Raw genomic sequence first — 24805 nt, 5'->3', positions numbered from 1 at the left:
TGGTGCATGCTTAATGTCAAGTACCTAACTTTCAGGCTGATACAGAAAGAAACGCGGGAGAGCACCTGCTCTCCCGGCGCACGCACAGGCCAGTGTCCTGTGCGCACGATCCAGTAAATAAAAATATGCTAATTACTAGGGCCCGCTAGGGACACTAGCACATCCCTAGCGCCTCCTTTTTGACAGGAGCGGCTGCTGTCAGCGGGTTTGACAGCCGATGCTCAATTTTGCCGGCGTCGGTTCTCGGACCCGCTAACAGCCACGGGTTCGGAAACTGGACTCCAGCAAAATTGATCATCCGGTTTTCAACCTGCGAGCCGTGGGCTGATTTTAAATTTTTTTTATTTTTAATTGTTTTTTTTTACTTTTGGGACCTCCAACTTAATATCGCCATGATATTAAGTCGGAAGGTGTACAGAAAAGCAGTTTTTACTGCTTTCTGTGCATTTTCCCGGTGCCGAGAGAAATTAACGCCTACCTTTGGGTAGGCACTAATTTCTGAAAGTAAAGTGTGTGACTTGGCTGCACATTTTACTTTCTGAATCATGCGGGAATAACTAATAGGGCCATCAACATGCATTTGCATGTTGCAGGCGCTATTAGTTTCGGGGGGTTGGACACGCATTTTCGATACGCTATTACCCCTTACTGAATAAGGGGTAAAGCTAGCACGTCGAAAACGCGCATCCAACCACGGGTTAACAGTGCGCTCCGCCAGGGCACACTGTACTGTATCAGCTTGTTTGAAATTACAGGCAGCATTGAAAAATTACTCCATAAGGATCTGAGAGGCCTTGAGCATGAAACTCTTAGGAAAGCCCAAACCAATCAATTGTATCAGTAGTTTTGAGACTTATAAATCAGACAAACCCCCACAAGATTAAACTGGTCCCCATAATTTTTAGCAAATGCACTGCCTATGGCAAAAGCAAGCATGATATGCTGGGCTGCACATGCGAATTCTTTCTACAGCCACTTTACAGCAAAAAGATAGTTTCCAGAAGAAAAATAGTGTGAAAATTGGTAAAAAAAAAAAAAAAGACTAAATTCCACCTCTTCATGTATTTGTGAAAAGGGAACAAATAAAACGGGTATAAAAGATAACTGATTTTAGAAAACAATCGAAAAGTCATTGTAAAGCTGTATTCTTACCGTGGTGACTGTTGTACTGCATGGCTCGTATTTCACTTCTGGGGCAAACATGCTGGTGTCCTGCTCTCTCTTATTTCTTCGCCTCCCCGGGGATTCGCTTTTCCTAATGCGATCACACACAAAAGATTACTCACAGCTTGTTTTTACATGCCATCGTCCACTAACAACATTTTTTTCCTTTAAAAAAAAACTGCTGCAGTTCCACAGAATTCGTGAGCCACATAATTAGCTAAATATCTGAAAATATTCAACCCAGTGTGGTTTTTTTCTCGCCCTGACCGAAAGCTGTTTACTCGCACACGTAACTTACTGCACGTTTGCAAATGTTGTGGTCTAGACTAGAAGCTGAAAGCCTATCTGTCCTGGGCCTAAACGAGGTCCTCGAGTTCTCTTTCTTCCATTTGTTTATTTATCAAATACTCGCTGTCATTTTTTTTAGTCAATTTATTTTTCGCTTTTTAAAACTTCAAAAGTGGATTACATTAAGGAACTTGTCATGCTGCAGATACACTTATGTATTCCAGGGTGCTCAGTACTCCGTTAAATGCATTAACATAAGATTTTAATGAATATATCTATCTTTTTATATGCACATATATCCCCTATACATGGAGGCCATTTCAGTGCTGAAAACATGCGCTGGCTGGGATCGTTTGAAGACTTTCCTTCCATATTGGCTTCGATTCTACATAGCCTTGGAGCTGAGAGAACATTGAAAGTTTGAGAGCTGTAACAACCCGCAGCTTTTTCTTTTTTTCCCCACGTTGCATAATAAAACGTGTTTGACCCTGCCCTGCAGTGTTGCGCTCGCGTGTAGCAGTTTGGAGACCCCACGGAGGGAAGATTCCCGGACGCCCCGCATCCGTTCCCATTCCCAGCTGACGCGTGCATGCGTTCCCACTGGACTTTATGGGGGGGGGTACTTTGCAGGCTGCCTGCCTTGCTGCAAACCCCACGAGTACTTTCCATTTTTGGCGCGCAAGACTTTGCGCCAGCTTTCAAAGTGAAAGCAGTCAGGGGAAAAAAAAAAAAAACGTCTCCGCGCATGCTCGTATCTCCTTCCACGGATTCTTTTTGAATTAAAAAAAAGGACTACGCTTATAACAAATAAAAAAAAAAGAGCAGCTTCAGTCTCCGACCCCAGGAATGTCTTCCCCAAACGCAGGTAAAAATAGGGACCCAGCAGCCCTACGCACATACTTTTACTTTCATGTAAGGGCGGGTAATTTTTAAAAAGCTTATTTCTGTACTGTTGTACTCACGGACATGGCTTTGAAACGTGCCTCTCTTCATGTACTGCACTTAGTGCCTCTCAGAGATCTTTAACAATAGTTATGTTTAGGGCATGTGTAATTGTGTTGCCTCTACACTGGAGCATTTTAGTCTGTATGGTGCGTGCGTCATTAAATTGGATGCATAACATATCCTGTCGATTTGCTAATTGCATCACTGTGCAATCAGAGGGGTAATCCGAGAGCTGGAGCTCAGGTTTTGGAGTGCAGTAAGAGTCCATTTTATATAAATTTCCCCAAGTTAAATGGGGAAATAGCAATAAACAGTAACGGTCTAACCATCCATCTGAAGTAAAACGGAACTGGGAGAGGCTTTGCAATAAACATCCTGACTTTTCAATCACGGGGTCCCACAGTTCAAGTCTCTGCATGAGCATTTTGTGTTTGGGCAGCTACTGGAACCGAACCAAAAATGTTTCACATATTATAGACTGCATTACATTTCTTATTTATTTTTCCACGTTGTAATTGAATGTCCCATTACACAGCAGTGGGGTGTATCTATCATTATCCTTTCCTTCCTGCAGTATAACAGCCACTTTTAAATAGTGCTTCCGCTTCAAAATTCAGCCAAGTTGAAAGACTCGGGCACATAATGCTATATTATGGCACCGTATAACCCACAGAGAACACAGAAACTTGTTATGAGAGGGCACGATTTTGTCCACAGTGTGGGGCTCTCTTCTGTTGCATGAGACCTGGTTGCCCTCTCATCCCCACCCTGCGCCTGTCAGAGAGTTAAATATAATAGGAGCACACAGCCCTCTGCTCTGCATGGATGGGTTTTGGAGCCCCACAGTGGAGAGAACAAGAATTCCATGAACTAAAGAGTATAGCTTTTCACAGAAGAGTTCATTTCTTCATGTATGAGTGCACGGTATTACAGTTTAATGCCACCGAGTCAGTCAATTTGCTAAGCGGGACTGTCTCTTTGAAGCAGTAATACTGGATAAATTATTCTACCTAACAAATCTTGGCTCTGTTGTCTACATTTATTCCTATTTACCCAATGCATATTTTATTGATTATAATTCAAATCTATGTGCACGGAGGGTGAGAGACTTTGTGCACATCCCGATCTCTGCATATACCTTTAACCTGATTTTTTTTTTTCCAGAAAACAATGTTTAAAAAAAAAAAAAAAAAAAGTACAATGACAGGTTACATGAGTATATAGGAAATGTTCATTTTCAGCCATAAAGAGGACACTGTTGGAATGTTCCAAACAATAGAAAAGCAGTAGAAATGCAATAATCTGCCACATCATCAGCGGAACCAAGAAGTATCCCCATTACCGGAGTACATAAGATGATGGGAGAATTTCCACTTTTTAGGAATGGTCCGTCTCCCAAATGTATTTAGGGGGCTCTAATTCAGGGGTGGCTAAAGGCAATCTGCTGTCTGAGGCGAAGAATGAGAAGGCACCCGCTCCTTTGTCCCCACACAAATGCACCCTCACACATGTTCTCCCCCCCCCCCCCCCCCCCCAACTAGGCTCACAATCTCTCTCACACACACAAGCTGTCTCTCTCTCTCTCACACATTGGGCCTCTGTTCTTCAGCCACCACCGCCGGCCTGAGCTCTGGCGGCGGCCCCAGCCTCTGTCCTTCAGCCCAGTGGCGTAGCCAGAACCAAACTTTTTTTTTGGGGGGGGGCCACCATGGGTGGACAGTAGATATACAGATCTAGGCCCTACTAACTGTACTCTTATCAATAAATAATGTCTTAGCATGCACCCTACAATGGATTTATGAGTAGTTTGCAACAGCCATCATGCATGAGTGACATTTTTAAATATTTTAATTCTATTACTTCAAGCACTTACCAACATTAAAAATGCCTTATCTATATTACATGTTATATTTATTGCAGTTTATAAATACACAATATCATGTAAAAAATAAAGAACACTTCAGAAACATCTGAGCCAATCATATAATAAAACAAATATATATTCTTTTATGAATCCTCTTTCCAAACAAGCATAAAACTACAATAAAAACAGCAATAATCATAAAAAGATTTGCAACAGGTGCAGAACAGAACTAGGGCATGCAAAAAATAAAAAAATTCAAATTCCAGTGTCACCTCAATGACAGCAAAACACATTCCCTTCACTGCCAAACATTTTGTGAAGTAATACAAACCCTGCAAATAAATTTTAAAAACTTTACCATATTATAACAGCAGTAATTCTCAGGACTCAAACAGCAGCAAGGCAAACATTACACCAGGCCCTAGAACACTAATACACTACCTAATGGGCAAACAGAACAAACCAGACTGCTACAAATCCCTACAGAGGAACTAGATGCTAGCCAAAATACTGCATCTCTGTCACACATGTGCAAATCAGACAGACTTTTATCTAAGACAGCAGACAAAACTGAAATGGAAAGCCTGAGAAACCAGACTCTGTGAGCACGGGAATGCTGAAGAAAAAGTAAAACACAAGTATATAAGAAATGCACATTCCCAAAAATGGTATATTCCAATCGCTGAAAGGCAAAATAATTTTTTGTACCTTTGTTGTCTGATCTTATGTTTCTAATCAGTTGGTCCCAGTTTCTTTTTCCCTCCTTGTCTGTCTCTTCCTTTTCCAGGGTCTTTTTTATTCTGTATTTTTTCCTTCCTCCTTCACACACACACTCACATGTTCTCACACAGGATCCCACTCTTCCATGCTCTCTCACATACACACAGGTTCCCACTCCTACACATACACACACAGGCTCTCACTTTGACATACTTACTTTCACAAAGGCTCCCATTCCCATAAACACAACACACAAGGCTCTCACTCTCACATGCAGGCTCCTGCTCCCACTTCCATTCATACGTACACACACACACACACATGCAGGCTCACTCTTATATAAAGGCTACCACTCTCACACAAAACACATAGGCTCCCATTCTAACATGCAGGTTCCCACTCCTACATGCTCTCTGTCATTCACCCCCTCAGGTAGGCTCTCATTCACATCCCACCCAAGCAGGATCCTCAACACACACACACCCCCAGCCCCTCAGGCAGGCTCCCATTCATATTCACACACACACACACACAGCCCCCTCCACAGGCAGTCTACCATCCACAAACACCCCCATACAGGCTCCCGTTCACACACACACACAAAACACAGAAACTGGTAGCAAGAGGGGGAGCCTGTTCTGTTGCTGCTCCTGCTCATATGTCTGCCCGCAGTATTCAAAACTTACGCAGCTAGCACTCCTCTATGCTGATCTCGCGATGTACAGAAACAGCATAGAACACTTACTGGCCGCATGGGTTTTGAATGTGCAGGGCCGGCACCAGTGGAAGAGCAGAAGAATGGGCGCCTTCTCGTGAGGCTTTTTTTTTTTTGACCGCCAGCATCGCGGGCTGCCTCCTCTTCTCAGCAGCATTGTGGGCCTCTCTTTTTCTTCTTGCCTGGCGTGTCTTGTGACAGGGCCTCTCTTCTCGGGCCTCCAGGCTACACTACTGCTTCAGCCGCACTACCCTGAGCTCCGGCGGCAGCCCCAGACTCTCTCCGTTCTTCCCAGGCACCACCAGCCTGAGCTGAGGCAGGATGAGGCGGATGCCACAGCGGCGTTCTGAGGGGGGCATTTTTTTTTGTTTTGCTGCCTGAAGCGGCCGCCTCACCCTACCTCGTCATAGAACCGCCCCTGTTCTAATTGATGGGTCATGGAAACAGCAGGGATGGGTTTACCGTTCTCCCGACTGGCCAGGGAGAACTTCCATGCTCCTCCCCTCCAGGCAGTCTGTCTCTACTTTTTTTTCCCCATAGTGCTGGCTGCGGTAGAGCATCAGCCATAATATATTAAACACCACTCAGGGAAAACACTGGAATACAACGTATCAGACCAATAAAATTGCTAATGTTATGCATTTTTCTGTTTAAAAAAAAAAAAAAGTCAGTAATGAATAAATCATTTTTATTCGAGAGGAAACACATAGCAGTACTGGCATGAAATGTAAAAGACTAAGTCCGAATCCAATGGAGCAGGCACCAGTCTAAAAACCCCATTTTTAAAAATTATTTTATGAAATATCCATTTTCTTTTCCTTTATTTCAATTTATTTATCAAAAACTCCTTTGTTTCATGTAAAACACGGAAGTATGCCCAGTAATGCAATATTCAGATGATTGAAAAAGTGTCTAAAAAGTACGCTTTTCTGAGTTTTGTAATCAGTTCTCTTGATTAAGTTTTGCCTCTGGTTTCTGTGTCATCAAAAAAAAAACAACAACAACAACTTTTCCAACGTTTCGCAGTGTTGCTGCGTCAGGACATAAAATCACTTCTGTAAAACATTAGGCTTTAAATTATTACAGTTCAATTTTTGTGAAATAATTTTTACTTGACACTTATTTTGTTAATCGCTCAGTCTTTGCACACAGTTGTCTTGCTGTATTCCATATGGCTGTACTGGCATTACTGAATCGTGGGTGAGTATTACCTTGATATATCTTCCAAAAGGTTAGTACTCATACCCAATCTGAATACTTGCGATGTTCAGTCTCCAGCAATCATATTTCCTAAACATGAAATAGTCATCAGTACGTCTATATGCCTCTTTTCAGATTGGCTCTAGCACTGTAAATTGCAAGTGCCTGCCAACCAATCATGATCATCTCTCTTGAAATGTCTCCAATCTAAATGCTCACCTTGTTCAGTTCCAACCAATCACACTTTTTCTCCAAGACAACATTGCCAGTATATTTATGTATCTTTTCATCCTTTAACCATTTGATCTTGCTGTTTAAACAATTTGGTTCCTCTGCTTTTAATCTAAAAATCCATTTCTGCTCCATTAAGTAAAGATCCTGTTCCCACCTCTTTGATTTGATGTCTGTCACAAACCATCATAGATCTTCTGCTAAGTGTCCTTGCATTAAGCAAAGCTGCACAATCCATGTGGTTTCTCTAGCATTCTGTACACGTTTGTGTTCCCCAATACATAATTTCAATTCCCTTTTTGTTTTGCCAACAAAAATTCTCTGAACAAGGACAATGAATTACATAGACAAGAAAAGCAGGCGAACATGTTGTAAAATGATGTAATCTATATACACGTCTAGTTCCTGGGCATTCAAATGCCTTCATTTGTAGGGTCTGACTGCACACGCCACAGTGCCCACATTTATAAAGTCCTCTGATTTTATGGCTATCTGCAATAGACACATCTTCCGATCTCAGCTCATACAGTGTTGCAGGGCATAGTGTTTTTCAAATTCTTGGATCGCCAAAATGCCATTCTGAAATAAATATCTTGTAAACCTATCATCCGAATAATGCGCCACTGTGCATGCGTACTTCTAACAATTTTTTTAGAAATTGGAGGATCTCGTGTCACACAAGTTGCAACCTCTGAACTGTCTTTGCCTATTGTTCCAGATAATAAAATCTCTATTACTGTACAGTGCTTTCTTATAAGCTTGTTTTAAACATTGGGAGGGATATCCTCATGATTTGAGTTTTCTGAATAACTCTTCTGATTCAAGTTTATAAATTTCATTTTTAGATTTGATGATTTATAAAGATGACTAGGAAATATACAAACAATAATATTTTGTAAGAAAACAGAGAGGAACACCTTTCTGCATTATAGCAGTGCACACCCAGAACCGTTAAAAAGACGTTTACTTATTTCTCAGTTTTTGAGATATAGACGCAATTGTTCAACTGTGGAAATTTATAAACTTGAATCACAAGAGTTATTCAGTAAACTCAAATCACGAGGATATCCCACCAAATGTATGAAACAAGCTTATAATTCGCCCATTATGGATTGCAGGTTAGAAACCTCTGCAATAGAGGTTTCTTTGAGTCCAGGCCTTGCTCAGCCGCCACTCCAACCATCTGGGTCGCCCTCCGTATCTCTGATGAATCCTACATCTTGGGTGGATTCTTCCACTTCAGTTAAGATGCATCAGCAGGTTGGTAAACCGGTTACAACTGATTAAAGAGCAAAATGTGTGTTGCGCCCGTTGGAGAAAAAACTGGGTTCAGATCTCAGAACCAATTCTTGTTCATCAAGTCAGCAGGAGCTCGGCATAGTGCAGAGGCTGCCTGTTACAATTCCCGGTCAAAAAGGTGCCTGCGCGCCTACCTCCCAGCACCGGGCCCGAGCCGCAGCCCTCCTCTCCTTGGCCACGCCAGGCGGCTGCCACCGCAGCCCTGCCGCCTCCCGACAGTGGTTGGAGTGGCGGCAGGGAGGTGCCGCCACTCCAACCACTGCACGGGCCACCCTCCGGCCATGGCGAGGGGATGCCAACCACGGCGCCGCAGCCTTCCTCCTCGGACCCTGTTCCAAAATTGTGTGCCGTCATCAGGGATTTAAAGGGGCCGCAGCCGAGAAAAGCTCCCGCGGGCCCTAGTGATGACATCGCCAGCCTTGGCAACGGGTCTCCTCGCTCATCTGCTTGAGTTCCAGACTTGCTGTTCCAGTTCCTGCATCTGTCTCCAAGTCCTGCCTCTGCTCTGGATTCCCTCGCTCCAGTTCCTGCTTGTTCTCCTTCTTCCCTCGGATGGACCTTGGCTGTCGACCCAGACTGCTTCCTGACCATGCTTTCTGCCTCTGATCTCTATAGACCGGACCCGACCACACACTCTGCCACCTGCCTTTGACCTCTGGACTGGATCTGACTGACTTCACCTTCGGCCCCAGCCTTGGGCTTCTCTCGTGGCTGCCTCCGTGCCCTCTCGCCAAGTTCCTGGGATCATCTATGCAGAGGCCCACCTTAGACCAGCCAGCCCCAGCACCCAAGGGCTCAACCTGCGGGTAACGTGGGCTGGTAGTGGCGAAGCTCCAGCTGGCCTCTGCTTCCCATCAGGCCTTGCCACCCAACGGACCCTGCGAATAAAGGTTTGCTCACTATTCCCTCAGTTACCTTTACACGACTCACCCTTGTTAGAGCAATTTCACTTGCAGGGCCTAAACTATGGAACGCTTTACCAGTAGACTTAAGATTACAAGCAGAATTCAAAAAGTTTAAAGAGGCACTTAAAACCTGGCTGTTTGAGCAGGCATACACGATAGGTAATGGATAGCTTTTTATCCTCCAGCTACATTTTTAAGTACCATAGTTTTACAGCCTAATTTTATATGCTTATACTTTTATCTTTTTGCTGGTTATTAACTTTATTTTATGACTAATAGTTCATCGTATTTCTATTATTGGATGTCCTATATGAAATGTTTGTAAACCATTGTGATGGCTAGTCTAAACGACGGTATAGAAAACCTAATAAATAAATTACTACTAGATGTCCGATTCTTTCATTTATACTAGTCACTGAATCTGGAGTCTGTAGAACAGCCTAGAAATTTTTAGCTTACTACAGGAGTGCTTTTTTTAAATTTTCCTGTGCCCTTTGCAGTCACTCAAATGCTGACACCTGATAAGAATTAGCTCTACTGACTTCACAGTTTTACTGGGTGGAGGCTAGTAATCAATGCATTACATATTGGACCCAGTTATCTTTCTAAGTCCCCAGTGTGTAACATTGCATGCTTGCTTCTTAATGGGAGCTAGCTGCATTAGCACTTCTCAGGACACAGTCAGGAAAGAAAGATTACCCTTGGGTTTTTCTTAATATTTCAACACATACATCTGGCAAATCAGCATACAGGTAGATCTACTTCCTTCGACAGAGCGAATGATTATAGAGCCACAGAAATATAGAATATCATGGCAGACCAAGACCACTCATCTATTCTGCCCCTTTTCCCATCCTGTTGTATTACCATGGAGGCTACCTGAATTCTGGCTTTCACATTCCATTCAACACAACTAAAGATCTGATTCTCCATGCCTGTCCCATACTTAAATTCTGATGCTTTTTTTTTTTTTTTTAGCTCCACTGCTTCTGCTGGGAGATTCTTCATGGAAGGGGTCGTAGAGGAATGAACAAATATTTCCTACTGTTAATCCTCCTTCTGCCCCTTTTCAATCTCATACTATGACCTCTTGTTCTAGAACTTCCTTCCACCGAAAAATGTTTGTCTCTTGTGTATTATTTTACCTTTAAAGTAACTGAATGTCTGTTTTATTCTCATTTTCCTCTAGGATACACATATCTAAGTTTTTGCACCTCGCCTCAGAGCTTATGGTACACAGTGTACATGATTTTAGTAGCTCCATTCTACTGACTTCTGAATTCTAATAATTTTATATTACGACAACAGAAGTTACTGTGAATTATGATAAATAACAGTGAGAAATTCAGACAACCTCACAGCTGATCACAGATCCAATTAGTCATAACTGCTATTGAAGAAAATTTCTTTTCACTCATGTTCGGCCTGGCCGCTGGAGGGTAATGCCTCTTCTCTGACCAACAAGAGTCTTCCCTCCAATCACAGCAATACATTCTAATATTTCACAGGACTATCATCTTGATTTGATCTTCTCCTTAAGACAACATACTCTCCTTTACAGTCAATTGTTATAATTCTTTTTTAATTTAAGTATGTAAATTGTTCAGTCAACATCCCTGCAGCATCACAGGTGAACACATTAGAGCAGGCCTTTGGCATCCATCTGAAAAAGAAAAGGAAACCTTATGGGTTACTTTACTTGGATGATCCTTTTTGCTTTTGAGGAGGCAGCATGTCTAGTGCTGAGCTCGGACTTAAAGAACTCCATGGAGGTTTAAGTTATTTGGGATATACTAAATCTTTAAGTATTTGAGATTGGAGTACTAAATCCTTTTGACTCCGTTAAGCTTACTTAATTTTGCTCTTCAGTCTAATGGAAGAGGTTCCTGTCCTGCGAGAGGAATTGGAGATCACCAAGCTTTAACACACTACTTGTTCAAACAAGCTTTTGCAGACTTATGCGATCCTAAATAGACACAAATCCACTCTCTCAGTTAATTGATTCTTTTCATGATAAAATCAATTATTTTCCTATTTATATTGTGTGTTTTGCTGTATTACTTACGTTCTATTTTGATTTACCTCATTTAACTTTGTGTTTTATGACATCTAATTATGAATGTATTGTTATAACCCACCCTGAACTTTGGTGAGCACGGGACATCAAGTTTTAAATAAAGTAAATAAAATCCAAGAAGAGGATGACTTTTCAGCCATCTTATGTGAGAGGAAGAAGTAGAAAGGGGAGAGAAGGAGAGGATAGTGGACCACATCAATAGCCCATGAATATCTACTGAAGATTGGGAGATGAGAAGAGAAAGGTATCACCCTTCATACTACAAGAGGAGGTAGGAGATTGAAGTAGTAGGAGTGTACTTAAAAGACTAAATACTTTTAAACTATCATAGAAGGAAAGCACTAAAGCTTTGCCTAGAATCCAATGGGAGGGAAGATCTAAATCAAATTAAGAAGTAAATTAAATTGCTTTAATATCTAGAACATGAGAGTCTATGAGAAATCAGTGACTTAAGAAACTGAATTGGTTTTAATATCTGACTTAAGACTGTAAGAAGTCGCAAACTTACTAAAAGCACTTGAGAACAGTTTGAAAATGAAGTTCACAGCTACAAAGATTTAAAGTCATCATTTGCACCTTATCAGTAAAAGAGAAGTGTTGGAAACCACCAAATACCTTCACTTGTGATTCATTGAGTAGTGACTTCATTGTTCTCTATGCTGTGGTTACCAGTGTTGTGTGCAAAAAGACTTAACATTGGAAATCAAAGAGCAATGTGAAAGCCTTGAAAAGAAAACTTTGCTCCCGTGCAGGAAACCCTAGATATATAGTATATATCGTGTGTTACTGTAACAGTGTCCATCTAAAATTAAAATGTGAAATATCCAAGTTGAACCATCACAGGGGTTACACTAGTATTCTTGTTTTGAGTGAGGGCCTTGCTGGCATAGCTCATATTTTGGGAGGAAGATTCAATACAGTGCATTCCCTGACTTGTGAGGATCTGCCTCAATTTTGTTGGATATTTTATTTATTTATTTATTTATTTGAGTTTTTTCTATACCGACATTCGCGATGGGAATCGCATCATGCCGGTTTACAATTAACAAGGTGTGACACAAGGAAAATAATCATAAGAACATTAACAAGTGCTCAAAGAAAAAATAGCAGTTACAATAAAACAGGGACATATTACAACTAGGAACGGTGAGAAGGCGATAGTAATTTAACAGTGAAAAATAAAAGAAAAACCTGCCAATTTAAAAGAGATTGTAAAAATTAAGGAATTGTCAAAGTTGTTGCATACCCTGTTGGGTGGTCAGAGTTAATTAAGTTGAATTTAGGTTCCATTGGTGTCTGGAAAGGCTTTCATTAGTAGTTTTTATTAGTAGTAAAGGATTTTGGGATTTTATTTTTAACTGAGGTGAGACCCTGGTCAAGCCTGATGAGGGGAAATGCCCTGGATCTCGAGGCCTTACAGGTGTTAGAAGATCTGAAGTGAAGGGGCTGCAGTGAATCACCACCTTAAGAGGAAGTTTGGACTTTGAAAGTGGTTTTTTTCCCCTTTTTGTCAGTGAGGAAGTTTATCATGTTTCCTGATACAGAATCCTTGTGTTTGAGCATCCCTTCTTTTCCAACATCAGAGCTTTCCTCAAGGGGAGGTCACATCAGGAGGAGTCTGGAGTCAAGGAGTGTAATGGTAGTGGACCCTTGTGCTGCGACGAGGTTGGTGTAGCCTGGTAGGTGAACCTTCTAGGCCCATGCCGACAGCTGGCAAACACACCCTGGGCTAGGACAAGACTGAAGCTTCACCAATATCAAACCTATTTCCCACAAGTTGAGTCCTTAGGTTCCAGGGGCTAGCAAGACATCCCCATTAGTCCCACAAAATGATCAGAAATGAGATAATCTGGGACTGGGTTTAAGACAGGGCAGGCAGCAGTCAAGACATAGTCAAGCTCAGTGGTAGGTAACTGACAAGAGAGTAGGGCTCAATACCAAGCAAACAAGTGAAGAATTGGAACAAGGTGAGGCTGGACAGGACAAGACAGAAGGAACCAGGCTGGGCAGGTGAGGTAGACTGGGCAAGGCAAGGCAAGGCAGGATAAGGAACCAGGTAGAAGCAGGCAGGATTGGGAATGCTGGAGCAACATGTATTGCAGCTAGCAGGATGGCCTGTTGCTGAGGCAAAGTTAGGATGCACGGCTGGGGCTTTTATAGCCAGCTGCATGTTGTTGTCAGAGCATACTGGCAGACTGTTTCCTATCGCGAGGACTACAAAGGGCGCGGTGCCTCGCACGCACACCTAGGGGACCCCAGGAAGCAGCAGTGCTGGCAGTATCATGGCGGCATTCCTGCCACTTTGGAGGCTGACAGTGTTCTGGGGCGAGTGCTGCAGTTTACAGGACGAACCTGTGACTGGCCAACATTACAAGGAGTGAAGAGACTCACAACTGGATCTCCACCCTTTGGGGGACACAGGCTGGGGTTTGAAGAACTGGACTCATGTGGACCTCTGGTATGATTTTTCAGGACTAAGGGGATCCCCCTCACAACTAGGATTTCCTTGCCCTGCTGGGACATGTGCTCATTCACATCAGGAGGGTTAAGCAAGCATCATCCCGGGGGACACATACACAAAGGAAAAGAAGAGGAGTCCAAATTGTAAATGCACCTGTATGAGCACAGCTGTAACTTGGAACCAGTTACTTGATTGGACATTCATTTACTTGGAAGAAATCATAGGAAAGTTTAATTTGAACAGCCAAACTGTGTCCTGCCTCTTCCCTGCAGCACCATCACCGTGGCATACCAAGGAAAGAAATTTCACTGCACCACCCAGACCATGATGGTCATCTCCCCCCCCCCCCCCCAATAGTAAAGAACCCATCCCTGGGGACAAGAAGATTGGGGAAATGGCATTGGAGTTAGCAACTAGAAATAAATTATTTTATAGAACATAACCGATCCATTAAAAAGGGGTCATGGAGGCAGTCCAGAGGGTGGAGTCTACGCAGGATTGGACTTAAATGCATGCTTTTTAATTAAAAAAAACAAAACAAAACTGTGTGTAAATCCTGTCAGCAAAACCACACCCACACCAAATAGCAGGTATAGTTGTACAGGTGTCATTTTTCCAGAATAATTTTTAAAGCAGGCTTGTGTATGTAATTCCACTTTGAAAACTGGTGTAACCTATGTGCATATTTGCTGGCCAACATATGCACGATATTACAAATGTACCCCTAAAGTGACTAAATAAAAGGAAAAGGAGGAGAAAAAAAATACATAGATACCAGGAAAATACAATTACAGAATATAGAAAGGACAATAGCGAAGACAACCCCAGGTTCTGGTGCTACAATAAACAGTTCTTATTATCCCTGGTCAGATTTAATTTCTGGCCCAGTGGCAGGATATCACATATTTTGCTGCTATACCTGCTGTTTCTCCTGTTTCTTGCCCGGAATTAGAGTTTTCCAGCTCGTTCTTTTGTGCAAAGTCTTTAATTTTCTCGGTGCATCTCTGATATCTTTGTATTTTGTACAGCACAGAAGAAAATGCATTTCTGTTTCTATTTCTCTGGTGTTGCATTGCCTGGCTTCTCTGGGTTTCCGGTTCAGATTTTCTCTGCATCTTTCTAGTTCTACTCTATGATCACTTATTCTGTATTTGGTGAAGGTCTGTGTTTTATATGTACAACAGAAGTAAGGTTAAGATCCTAGTTAAGATCCTTTGTTAACTTGGAATGTTCGCCTACACCATTTTTCCATTGGAACTGACATTTATTTTCTGGTCCAGAAGTTTTTTAATTTGTGCTTATTGAGTATTTATTAAGTTCTGATTAAGTATTTATTAACTATTTATTTGAATAATGTTATGTTTCTCAATGGGCAAGTCTGAAGCCCCCTTATTCCAGTTACTTTTTGCCTCTCCCTTTTGTTCCATGTAACGCTCTCATGCGATGTTATGTTTCATTGTAAACCGGTGTGATTTGTATTCTATACAGGAATGTCAGTATATAAAAGTTAAAAATAAATAAATAAATAAGGTGTCTAGCGTGTATGTTCTGTGTAGAGATCTGGAGGAGTCCAGCTTGTTCTGTATTTCAGTCTGCACCTCCCAAAGGGAGGCATGTGTGTGATCTAGGGCACGTTTCAATATTTACAGTGCTGTCTTTTTCACAGGTGGGGTTGTTGCCGCGAGTCCTGGGAGTTGACATTATTTTGGAATGGCTCATCTGCTAAATGTGCACAGAGTGTTTTTATGTATGGTTTTGTGTTACTTCTCAGAGTGCCTGACAGTGGAGGGAGTTTGTGTCGCTATCATTGAGGCGACAGAGTCTGAATATTCTCTGTTGCATTGTGAGTATTAGTAACAGCATTCGTTCAGCTGGTGCAGTTTCACTTCTGTCCTTGAGTGACATATACAGTTGTACTGGGCCTATTAACCTCAGTGAAGTTTCTGCCCTGTTTCAGTTAGGACACTGCAAATATCTTCCACCAAAAGCAAGAACCGGGAAACATTTTGCACTTGATAATGATTTACAAAATGAAAAATGAGACATTTCACATCATCAAAAGAAGTATATTTTCCCTTTAAGCTACTAATTCTGCACAGTTTTCCCCACTACCATTAACAATCATTTTCAAGAGAACATTTTACTATTTCTGTCTTTTCAGCCAAATATTTGGTTGAATCCCTGTAGCATTTCCACAAAGAGAAGACATAAGAACATAAGAAATTGCCATGCTGGGTCAGACCAAGGGTTCATCAAGCCCAGCATCCTGTTTCCAACAGAAGCCAAACCAGGCCACAAGAACCTGACAATTACCCAAACACCAAGAAGATCCCATGCTACTGATGCAGTTAATAGCAGTGGCTCTTCCCTAAGTAAACTTGATTAATAGCCGTTAATGGACTTCTCCTCCAAGAACTTATCCAAACTTTTTTTGAACCCAGCTACACTAATTGCATTAACCATATCCTCTGGCAACAAATTCCAGAGCTTTATTGTGCGTTGAGTGAAAAAGAATTTTCTCTGATTAGTCTTAAATGTGCTACTTGCTAACTTCATGGAATGCCCCCTAGTCCTTCTATTATTCGAAAGTGTAAATAACTGATTCACATCTGCTCATTCAAGACCTCTCATGATCTTAAAGACTTCTATCATATCCCCCCTCAGCCGTCTCTTCTCCAAGTTGAACAGTCCTAACCTCTTCAGCCTTTCCTAATAGGGAAGCTGTTCCATCCCCTTTATCATTTTGGTTGCCCTTCTCTGGACCTTCTCCATCGCAACTATATCTTTTTTGAGATGTGGCGACCAGAATTGTACACAGTATTCAAGGTGCTGTCTCACCATGGAGCGATATAGAGGCATTATGACATTTTCCGTTTTATTAACCATTCCCTTCCTAATAATTCCTAACATTCTGTTTGCTTTTCTGACTGCTGCAGCACACTGAGCTGACTATTTTAGAGTATTATCCACTATGATGCCTAGTTCTGTTTCCTGGGTGGTAGTTCCTAATATGGAACCTAGCATCGTCTAGCTACAACAAGGGTTATTTTTCCCTATATGCAACACCTTGCACTTGTCCACATTAAATTTCATCTGCCATTTGGATGCCCAATCTTCCAGTCTTGCAAGGTCCTCCTGTAATGTATCACAATCCGCTTGTGATTTAACTACTCTGAATAATTTTGTATCATCCGCAAATTTGACAACCTCATTCGTGGTATTCCTTTCCAGATCATTTATATATATATTGGAAAGCACCGGTCCAAGTACAGATCCCTGAGGCACTCCACTGTTTACCCTTTTCCACTGAGAAAATTGACCATTTAATCCTACTCTCTGTTTCCTGTCTTTTAACCAGTTTGTAATGCACGAAAAGACATCGCCTCCTATCCCATGATTTTTTAGTTTTCTTAGAAGCCTCTCATGAGGGACTTTGTCAAACGCCTTCTGAAAATCCAAATACATCGACCAGTTCACCTTTATCCACATGTTTATTAACCCCTTCAAAAAAATGAAGCTGATTTGTTAGGCAAGACTTCCCTTGGGTAAATCCATGTTGACTGTGTTCCATTAAATCATGTCTTTCTATATGCTCTACGATTTCGAACTTGAGAATAGTTTCCACTATTTTTCCCGGCACTGACGTCAAGGTCACTGGTCTATAGTTACCCGGAAATCCCCTGGTGCCTTTTTTAAATATTGGGGTTACATTGGCCACCCTCCAGTCTTCAGGTACAATGGATGATTTTAATGATAGTTAAAATTTGTAACCTGACTGCTGATCTCTTTTAAAATTATTTGAAATGAAGAATGAGCCTTTTTGCACTTCGCACCAGCCGACTTCGCACCAGTCACTTCGCACCAGCCGACTCTTCAATGTCTGCGGCGCAAAAGAAAATCAGGCTATGAAAACCCGATCCTTCATGGTCTTATCCTTTAGTGGAAGAAGCTTTTACAACGAACTGTACAGAGCCGGGCTGTCGTCGCAAGGGGTGGACAAGCAGGGCCGTCACGCTGCCTTTTTTGAGTCAGTCTGAATCTGCGGGCACAGAAGCGCCGGAGGTGAAGGAGCACCGACAGCAAAGCCTCGCCCAGAGTGCCATTTGCTCCAGCGGCTACCCCGGTGCAGAGCACGTAATAACCTAACAGCAGCAGAGGGTCTCTCTCACCTATGTCTAACTGGTGCTGAGGACTCCATAGACAGTACTGTCAGGAATCGCAGCTGCTGTAACAAGGATTGACAGCTTAACCAACCAGGTAGGAGGTGACTCGTTCACTCTACTGTCCTTTCCCTTCCTTCCATGATATAAACAATGTTCCTTTCCGCTCAGCTGGGTATAGGCAGGCGCTGGCAGCCAGATCTTGTTAACCACAAGCTAGTTATTGACTGCAGGCAGTTTTCACAAGGGCCGGATAATACCTTCTTAGATTGATTCATTCACTACCCTCATAATCAAGGACTACCGTAAGTAAAGGTGTGTGTCCTAGCTCTTCACAAAACTGCCAGCATGTACAACATGGAGGATGGTAAATATTTGTACAGTGCATCATTTTCTGCCGCCTGTCTACCTTAATCTCATTATAGAAAAGAAAAAAAACAATACAGCTTACTTAGAGGTGAAGAAAAAAAAGGCAGAATCCCTTTGATCTCCTGGAAACAATGGCGGTCAGCACCTGCGGCTCAGCCCAGACCTCAAGTTCTGCGTTCTGAGAAAAAAACAAACCAGTTTTTCCCCAGTTGATTCCCCTGTAACCCAGGACAACCAGGGGAAAGGAGTCTGGTGCCTGGATTTAAAGGGGCACACTCATGGCAGTTCTCCTGCAGGCACACTGCCCGACTGCTGGACACTTCTGTGGTTGCTGTCTCTTTCAGGAAATGTCAAGGTGAGCGAGTGGAGCGTGATGCCCTCTCTCAGCAGGATGCATGCACAATCTGGTACAGGAGCCGCTCACTCAGAGAACTCGTAGATTGCCGGGTTCTGGGAATTACTTACAGGCAACTATGTTCTCTGGAGAAACAATGAAAATGAAGCAGTTTGTTTTTTTTTAATTTTCAGCAATGCCTTTTATAAAGTTTCCTTTTGGCCCCTATTCTTTTTCCTCACCACCCTAGAAAACATGACCATTGCAACTCTTCGGGCAGGGCTTCCCCAAAACCTGTCCTGGTGACCCCCTCCCACAGCCAGTCAGGTTTTCAGGATAACCACAGTGAATATGCATGAGAAAAAATTTGCATATACCATATGTCCAATGCATGCAAATATATCTCATGTGTATTCATCATCGTGGATCTCTTGAAAACTCAACTGGCCATGGCGTCCATAGGACAGGACTGGGAACCAGTGGGCTAGAAGGAAGTCTCTCAGGACTACCCCTCGGTGCTGCTTTACAGGCAGCAGGCACCACTACAGTAGTAGCAGCCATTTGCCTTCCCTTCCATGGCCACACTGTATGTGTGGCACCCTCGGGCCCTGGACAAACCCCAACAGGAGAAGAGTCCGGGCTTCCTAGGTGTCATTTGGGGGTCCTCATCCTCAGACAATGTCACATGCACTTGGGAGAGGACCCCAGGATTTCGATCTGCCTCAGTTTGGTGTTACTGTTGTTCCTGAATGATGAGTGTTGCTCCGGATGGCCTCAGCTGTGAAGAAGAAAAACTCTTAGAAACAGGCAGAATCTGGAATCCTTGATGTGAGAGAATGTTTTAGTCCCGTATTTTTTTTTTTTTTGGTATAAATCTTGTCTGGAAGGAGCTCCCAGCTTAGGATGCCTGGTGGTGTTTGAGCTGCCGGCCTACAGGGATGGAATCTTCTTCACCTACCAATGACCGAAGGGCTTGGACACAGGCACTGGCATCTGCCAAACAGAAAATGGATTTGGGCCTGGCCCAGATTTTCAGCCACTTGCTGCTAATAATGCAGTCTTTGTCCTCCAGGGCAGGTTCTGGTAATGTTGGGGTTTGTTTGTTTTCTGTTTTGAGGCCCAACAGTTTCCTACGGCTTCTATGGCCTTCCAGTTCAATGGAAACCAGGGCTGGGATCTGGCACCAGGAGCCTTCGCTCACAATTAGCTGGGGATTTTATTCCCTATTTGATATCTCCCTCCCTCCCACCTCACCTAACCCAGTCATCCTCAGTCAGGGCCACTTCTAGAACACTATACTCATGGATCCTAATTCAGCCACTCTGTGCTGCTGTTGTATAATGACTCGTACTCCCTCATGCCAAGGACGGTGCATGCTACCCCTCCAGAAATCCCCATCCTTGGTTGGCCCAGTGAGTGGAAGACCTGAACCAGGACCTCTGCATGGCAGTGCACAGCACTGGCACTGAGCATCCAGGCCAATCCCTCCCCACTCCCCTGGATTTTCTAACCAGCTGTGTACAAAAATTAACCAGTAACTGATTTTTTTATATTTCAAAATTTGGCTACTTTATAATCTATTATATATATTTCCCCTCCCCCCCCCCCCCCCCCAACAGAGCTCAGGACCCCTGCGACTCCAGCCCATAACCTGTTGCTGGGAGTGAGGCTATAGAAACAAAGCAATTTCAAAAAGCCCATCAGGAAAAAAAAAAAGTATACTATTTGCAACATCTACATAATATTTGCAAGAAGCACAAAATGTAAAGTCTGCACAGACGGTACTTCTCCTTTAAAATGTTTAAGGACTTAATTGTGATACTCCAATGACAACACAAATTACTGACAAGCAAGGAAGACTGACACTTGGCCCCAATCAGTCCTGCCGCCGACAGGTTAAGCCACTGCTTGTTTTGTCCTGTTGTGTCTCTGCATTTCTAATCCCAGTTTCGCTAATAAAAGCAAATCTGTAAGTCTGTCCATAGATTCTGCAAGGTGATCCCAGTCCTGGAGCAGCCTGTCAGGATTCACCTTGGTCCCAATATCCTACAGGGTCCTGGAAGCAAGTACCCTGGGCAGTGTTGTCCCTGGAGGATGCGAGGCCCTCGGCAAGTCAGACAGAGCAGAGACCTCCCACCCCAAGACTGAAGAGAGCGACGAGACTGACGCCATGCCCATTATTAAAGCAGTGGAAGGAAGTTACAGCAGCTGCACAAGCTTACTTCCACTATGTAAGGGGCCAGCATTATAATTGGAGGTTTGGGCCCCGGCTGCATCAGTAAAGGAGGACCCCTTTCCACTTCCCTCCCACGACTTTGAAGAACTATTTAGCCCTGCAATGGTCCTGGCACTCTCCCCTTTTCTTCCCAAGACTCCAGTCGACACTGCCCTCATTCTGTTCCCCAGCCATGCCCCCCCCCCCCCCCCCCCCAAAACCAACACTGTCCTCCTTCCTCCACCCTATGACAGCCAGCAGTTTCCCCACTTCCTTTCCCTCCCCAGGCCTTAATCTCCTCTTTCTCCTAGCCAGGTGCTTCCTGTACCTTTTACACAAATGACACCATCCCCCACTCCAACGGTGGTAGCACGGCTTATGCGCACCGATGATGCCTCCACTCCAGGAGAGAGGGGGTGCCAGCAGGGCCATTTGGCTAGGGCCTACAATATGTTCAAGGGGCCTACTTTTGTTGGGCAAAGTTAAAAAAACAAAAACCTAAGTCTATTTCTAACATGTATAAATAAAAATTTCAATTGTAATTAAAGAATTTGCTAACAAAAAAGCTCGTAAAGCCTTCTTAAATAAATAAAAAAATATTGGGGAAATTTAGAAAACGATTTCTCTTATTAAGTATCACATGAGAACCTTACATAGGGGCCTACTTTTCTTAGCTGGCACGGGCCTAATTCCTGCTCTCTCCAGCCCTGGATGCCTCTCCCTTCCTCGGTGCTAGTAGGTTTGTGATTCAAGCTGCCTCCCCCCTTCAGCACTGGCCAACGCATTCTTAACAGCATAACTGTGGCACTTCTTGCTTACATGCACAGGGCCTGGGACAAGTGCTCTGGTTTGCCCTCCCCCCCCCCCCCCCCAAGGAGGGTCCTAATAGTGGCACTAACAGAAAGGAGAAAGGAAGCCACAGCTGTTGCTCACGAAAGAAACCAACTAGATATCCTTGTGTGCAGATCCAAGTTAGGGATCTAGTTGGATTTCCAATCCATGGCTGCATTTGCTGAACTTGGATAGGAGGGCTTGTAGAATAGGGCAGCGTGCAGCCAGGAGAGGAAAAACACCAGGCAGCCCCCTATGGAGGCCTGCGACACCTCAGCTCTGGGTCTCTCTTCATCAACATGACAATGTATGCAGAGAAAGAAAGAAAGAAAGGTCCCATTGGAACGGAAGCTGAGCCTGAACATAGTCTGAGCAGGAGGTAAAGTTAAAAAAAAAAAAAAAAGTCATATCTTTCTCCTATTGCTGTAGGATTAGGATGCGACTATTTACATTCCTATAATTTAAGGCGAGAAACAGCAGTAATAAAGAAAGGGGGATGTTTAAAGCTCTTATGTTTTATAAAGTTCACAAATTAACATCACAAGAAAAAAAACTTGCTCCAGAAATATTAGATTCATAGCCACCAACAACAAAAATCATTCAAATTCCTATACAGGCAGTAACACAAAAAAGGTCAGCAATCCACATTAGGCTCCAATATTTAAAGGGGGGGGGAAATAGGGGGGAAAAAAAGGGGAGAATCAATGAAGGAAAAAAAAAAAAAAGGAAATTGGGCACAAAAGCACAAACTCAACCCAGAACCCTTATATCTTGGCTGAGTTACTTTTCAAACACTAAGGTAACTCCTGTAATTTTCGTGGAATCCAAAAAGAAATGTAGTTCAGGTGTAAAAAAAAACAAACAAAACAGGCCTATGGTAGGGAAAATAGCACTCCAAGAACTCTAGACTTCTGGCGCACAGCCAAAACTAGATTTCCCCCTCTCCTGAGTGCTTTTAGAAATATCCAGGTAATAAATCTAATGCTTGAGGTCTACAAAAATAAAAGCAAACAATTGTGCTACAATCTTGCTCAGACATGAATACCACCAATAGGACAGCCCTATCATGCTCTCTCTTAATGGACCTCTCCAACAAAACTGGCACATCCAGACTGTCAGATGAAACTGAGCATATTCTTCCCTAAGGTATCTTCAATTTTTTTCTCCCAGGAACAAAGAATAATTTGTTGACAGGTGGTAAAGGCCTCATAAGTAATATCCAATACCTCCTGTAGTTATCTTTCACAGACAAGCCCAGCACCCTAGGAAAATTCAAGAAGTGGCGGTCAAGATGGCTTGCATATTCTCCTAAATCAAAGCTGCACCCACAGACTTTAACCCTGGAGCCTCCTTTTCTGTAGCTTCATATTTTCCTCTATACTCCACGGACCAGGTTTCAGTCACAGTTTTAAGCAATAAAATACCAGGTAATACCAGAGGCACACAAGGATACCGACAAATCCACTCTCAGAAATGCTGACCAGATCACATGTAACGTGGCCACAGCCAGTTTAACAAGGGGAGACAGGGCTGCCCTCACCAGCCTGAGGCCGGTCACCAAGAAAGAATCTTGAACACAGATCTTGTTCCTCCAGCGACTCCTCACCATCTTGGCTTGACTCCAAGTCCCCAGGCTGGCCTGAAACTCTTCCCTCCACTGTTAATGCCACAATCATGACTCCTCCCCCTCTTTAAACCTTTTTAAAGTGCAACTATTTTCAGGTAGGGTTTTCTCATACATCCCTCACCCCACCCTTGAACACTGGTTTGGAATAAGGGTCCTGGTTTATGGTGACATCTTTTCCTGCAGTTATAAAGGAGAGAGGAACCTTGGTCTCAGTGTGATGTTAATGTTGATTCTTGTCCATTGGCAACTGTGAACTACCAAAACATTAGTATCATCACAGAGTTATTTAAAAAAAAAAATCTTCTATTCCGCTGCCTCCATACACTGTTCGGAGTTACACAGCTTTGTGTAAATTCACTATGACTCTGAACACAGGAAGTAGCAGGACCATGTCCTGCACTAGTGTAACTGCCACATACCAGAGTCAGACACAAGAAATGGACATCCAAACCTTGTTTATAACAGATTCTTAAGGGGCAAAAAATGGGGGGAAAAAAACCTCTTTATTATGTCTGGCCCCTAGTCACAAAGCATTGTGTTGTTATCATCATTATCTAATTAGCAATTTGTTTGGCGCTACCAGGCATATGCACTTCTGTACAGCGACACATAAGAGACAGCCCTACTCCTTGGAGTTTACAATCTAGTCAAGACACACAGCCAAGACCCATGGACAAAAACATTTGAGATGCTTTACGTTAGAATAGTGAGGCTATGTTTGGGAAAATCTAAACCAGGAACCACCTAATTGAGTAAAGCTACAAAGAATGAGAACTACATAAGGAAATAGCCAATGGGAATGGGATTCTACCAACTTCCCTAAATATTTGAGCAATACTGTACCCTTAATACCCTAAACTGTCACTTGGATGGATCGGCATTTCAAGTTAGCTTACTATAGTTCTGTGCAATCTCAAACAAATTCACTAGAAACAAAATATCATCATACTTTAGTACAGTTATTGTGTTCAGGAAGATGCTCTAAGGAACTCTCCAGGCTCTGACAAGAAGCAACAGCAAGCTATTTACAAGTTCAGCCGGCAGATGAAACATACCTTAGCACAGCAAAGATGTGTCTGTTGCCGTATTCCCTGAGTGGTCACAGTGTATGAAAAACCAGCAGCAGCAGCAGAGGTTCCTGGTGAAATGGGCAGCTACTACAGCATTATCGGTAGGAACCGAAGCAGCGTGCATCACAGGCTGTCAGGAACAACGGTGATGCGTACAAGAACTTTTATTTCATTTCAGAGTCAGAAATGAGTTTAGCAGCGTAACATGCAGAATGTAATCAAAGGTGGCAAGAAGAGGTCAAATTTAATAAGCCTTTTAGCTAAGTGCAAGCCAATGCAGGTTAGTCTGGGGGGGAGAGAGCAGTAACTGCAGGCAGCCATGTTTCTAGG

At 43.0% G+C, this 24805-nt stretch overlaps 1 protein-coding gene across 4 annotated transcripts in view; it reads right to left on the bottom strand.

Annotated features, from left to right (window-relative positions):
- ABCG2 (ATP binding cassette subfamily G member 2 (Junior blood group)) overlaps positions 1–24805 on the bottom strand; it is a 168098-nt gene extending 143293 nt beyond the window's left edge. The window contains exons 1-2 of one of the 4 annotated variants that reach the window (XM_029597982.1): positions 24461–24805; positions 1153–1255 (exon numbers count right to left, since the gene is read on the bottom strand). In XM_029597982.1, the coding sequence (XP_029453842.1) occupies positions 1153–1203 (51 nt within the window). In that variant the 5' untranslated portion in view covers positions 1204–1255; positions 24461–24805. Of the gene's footprint in view, positions 1–1152; positions 1256–1462; positions 2118–2414; positions 2576–24460 lie in introns of those variants that run through there. The other 3 variants (XM_029597972.1, XM_029597963.1, XM_029597989.1) reach the window with 3 other exon arrangements.

This window comes from Rhinatrema bivittatum, chromosome 1, assembly GCF_901001135.1.
Source record: "Rhinatrema bivittatum chromosome 1, aRhiBiv1.1, whole genome shotgun sequence".
In the NCBI taxonomy this organism is placed as follows: domain Eukaryota; kingdom Metazoa; phylum Chordata; class Amphibia; order Gymnophiona; family Rhinatrematidae; genus Rhinatrema; species Rhinatrema bivittatum.
This window is presented reverse-complemented; position numbering and strand designations above follow the sequence as displayed.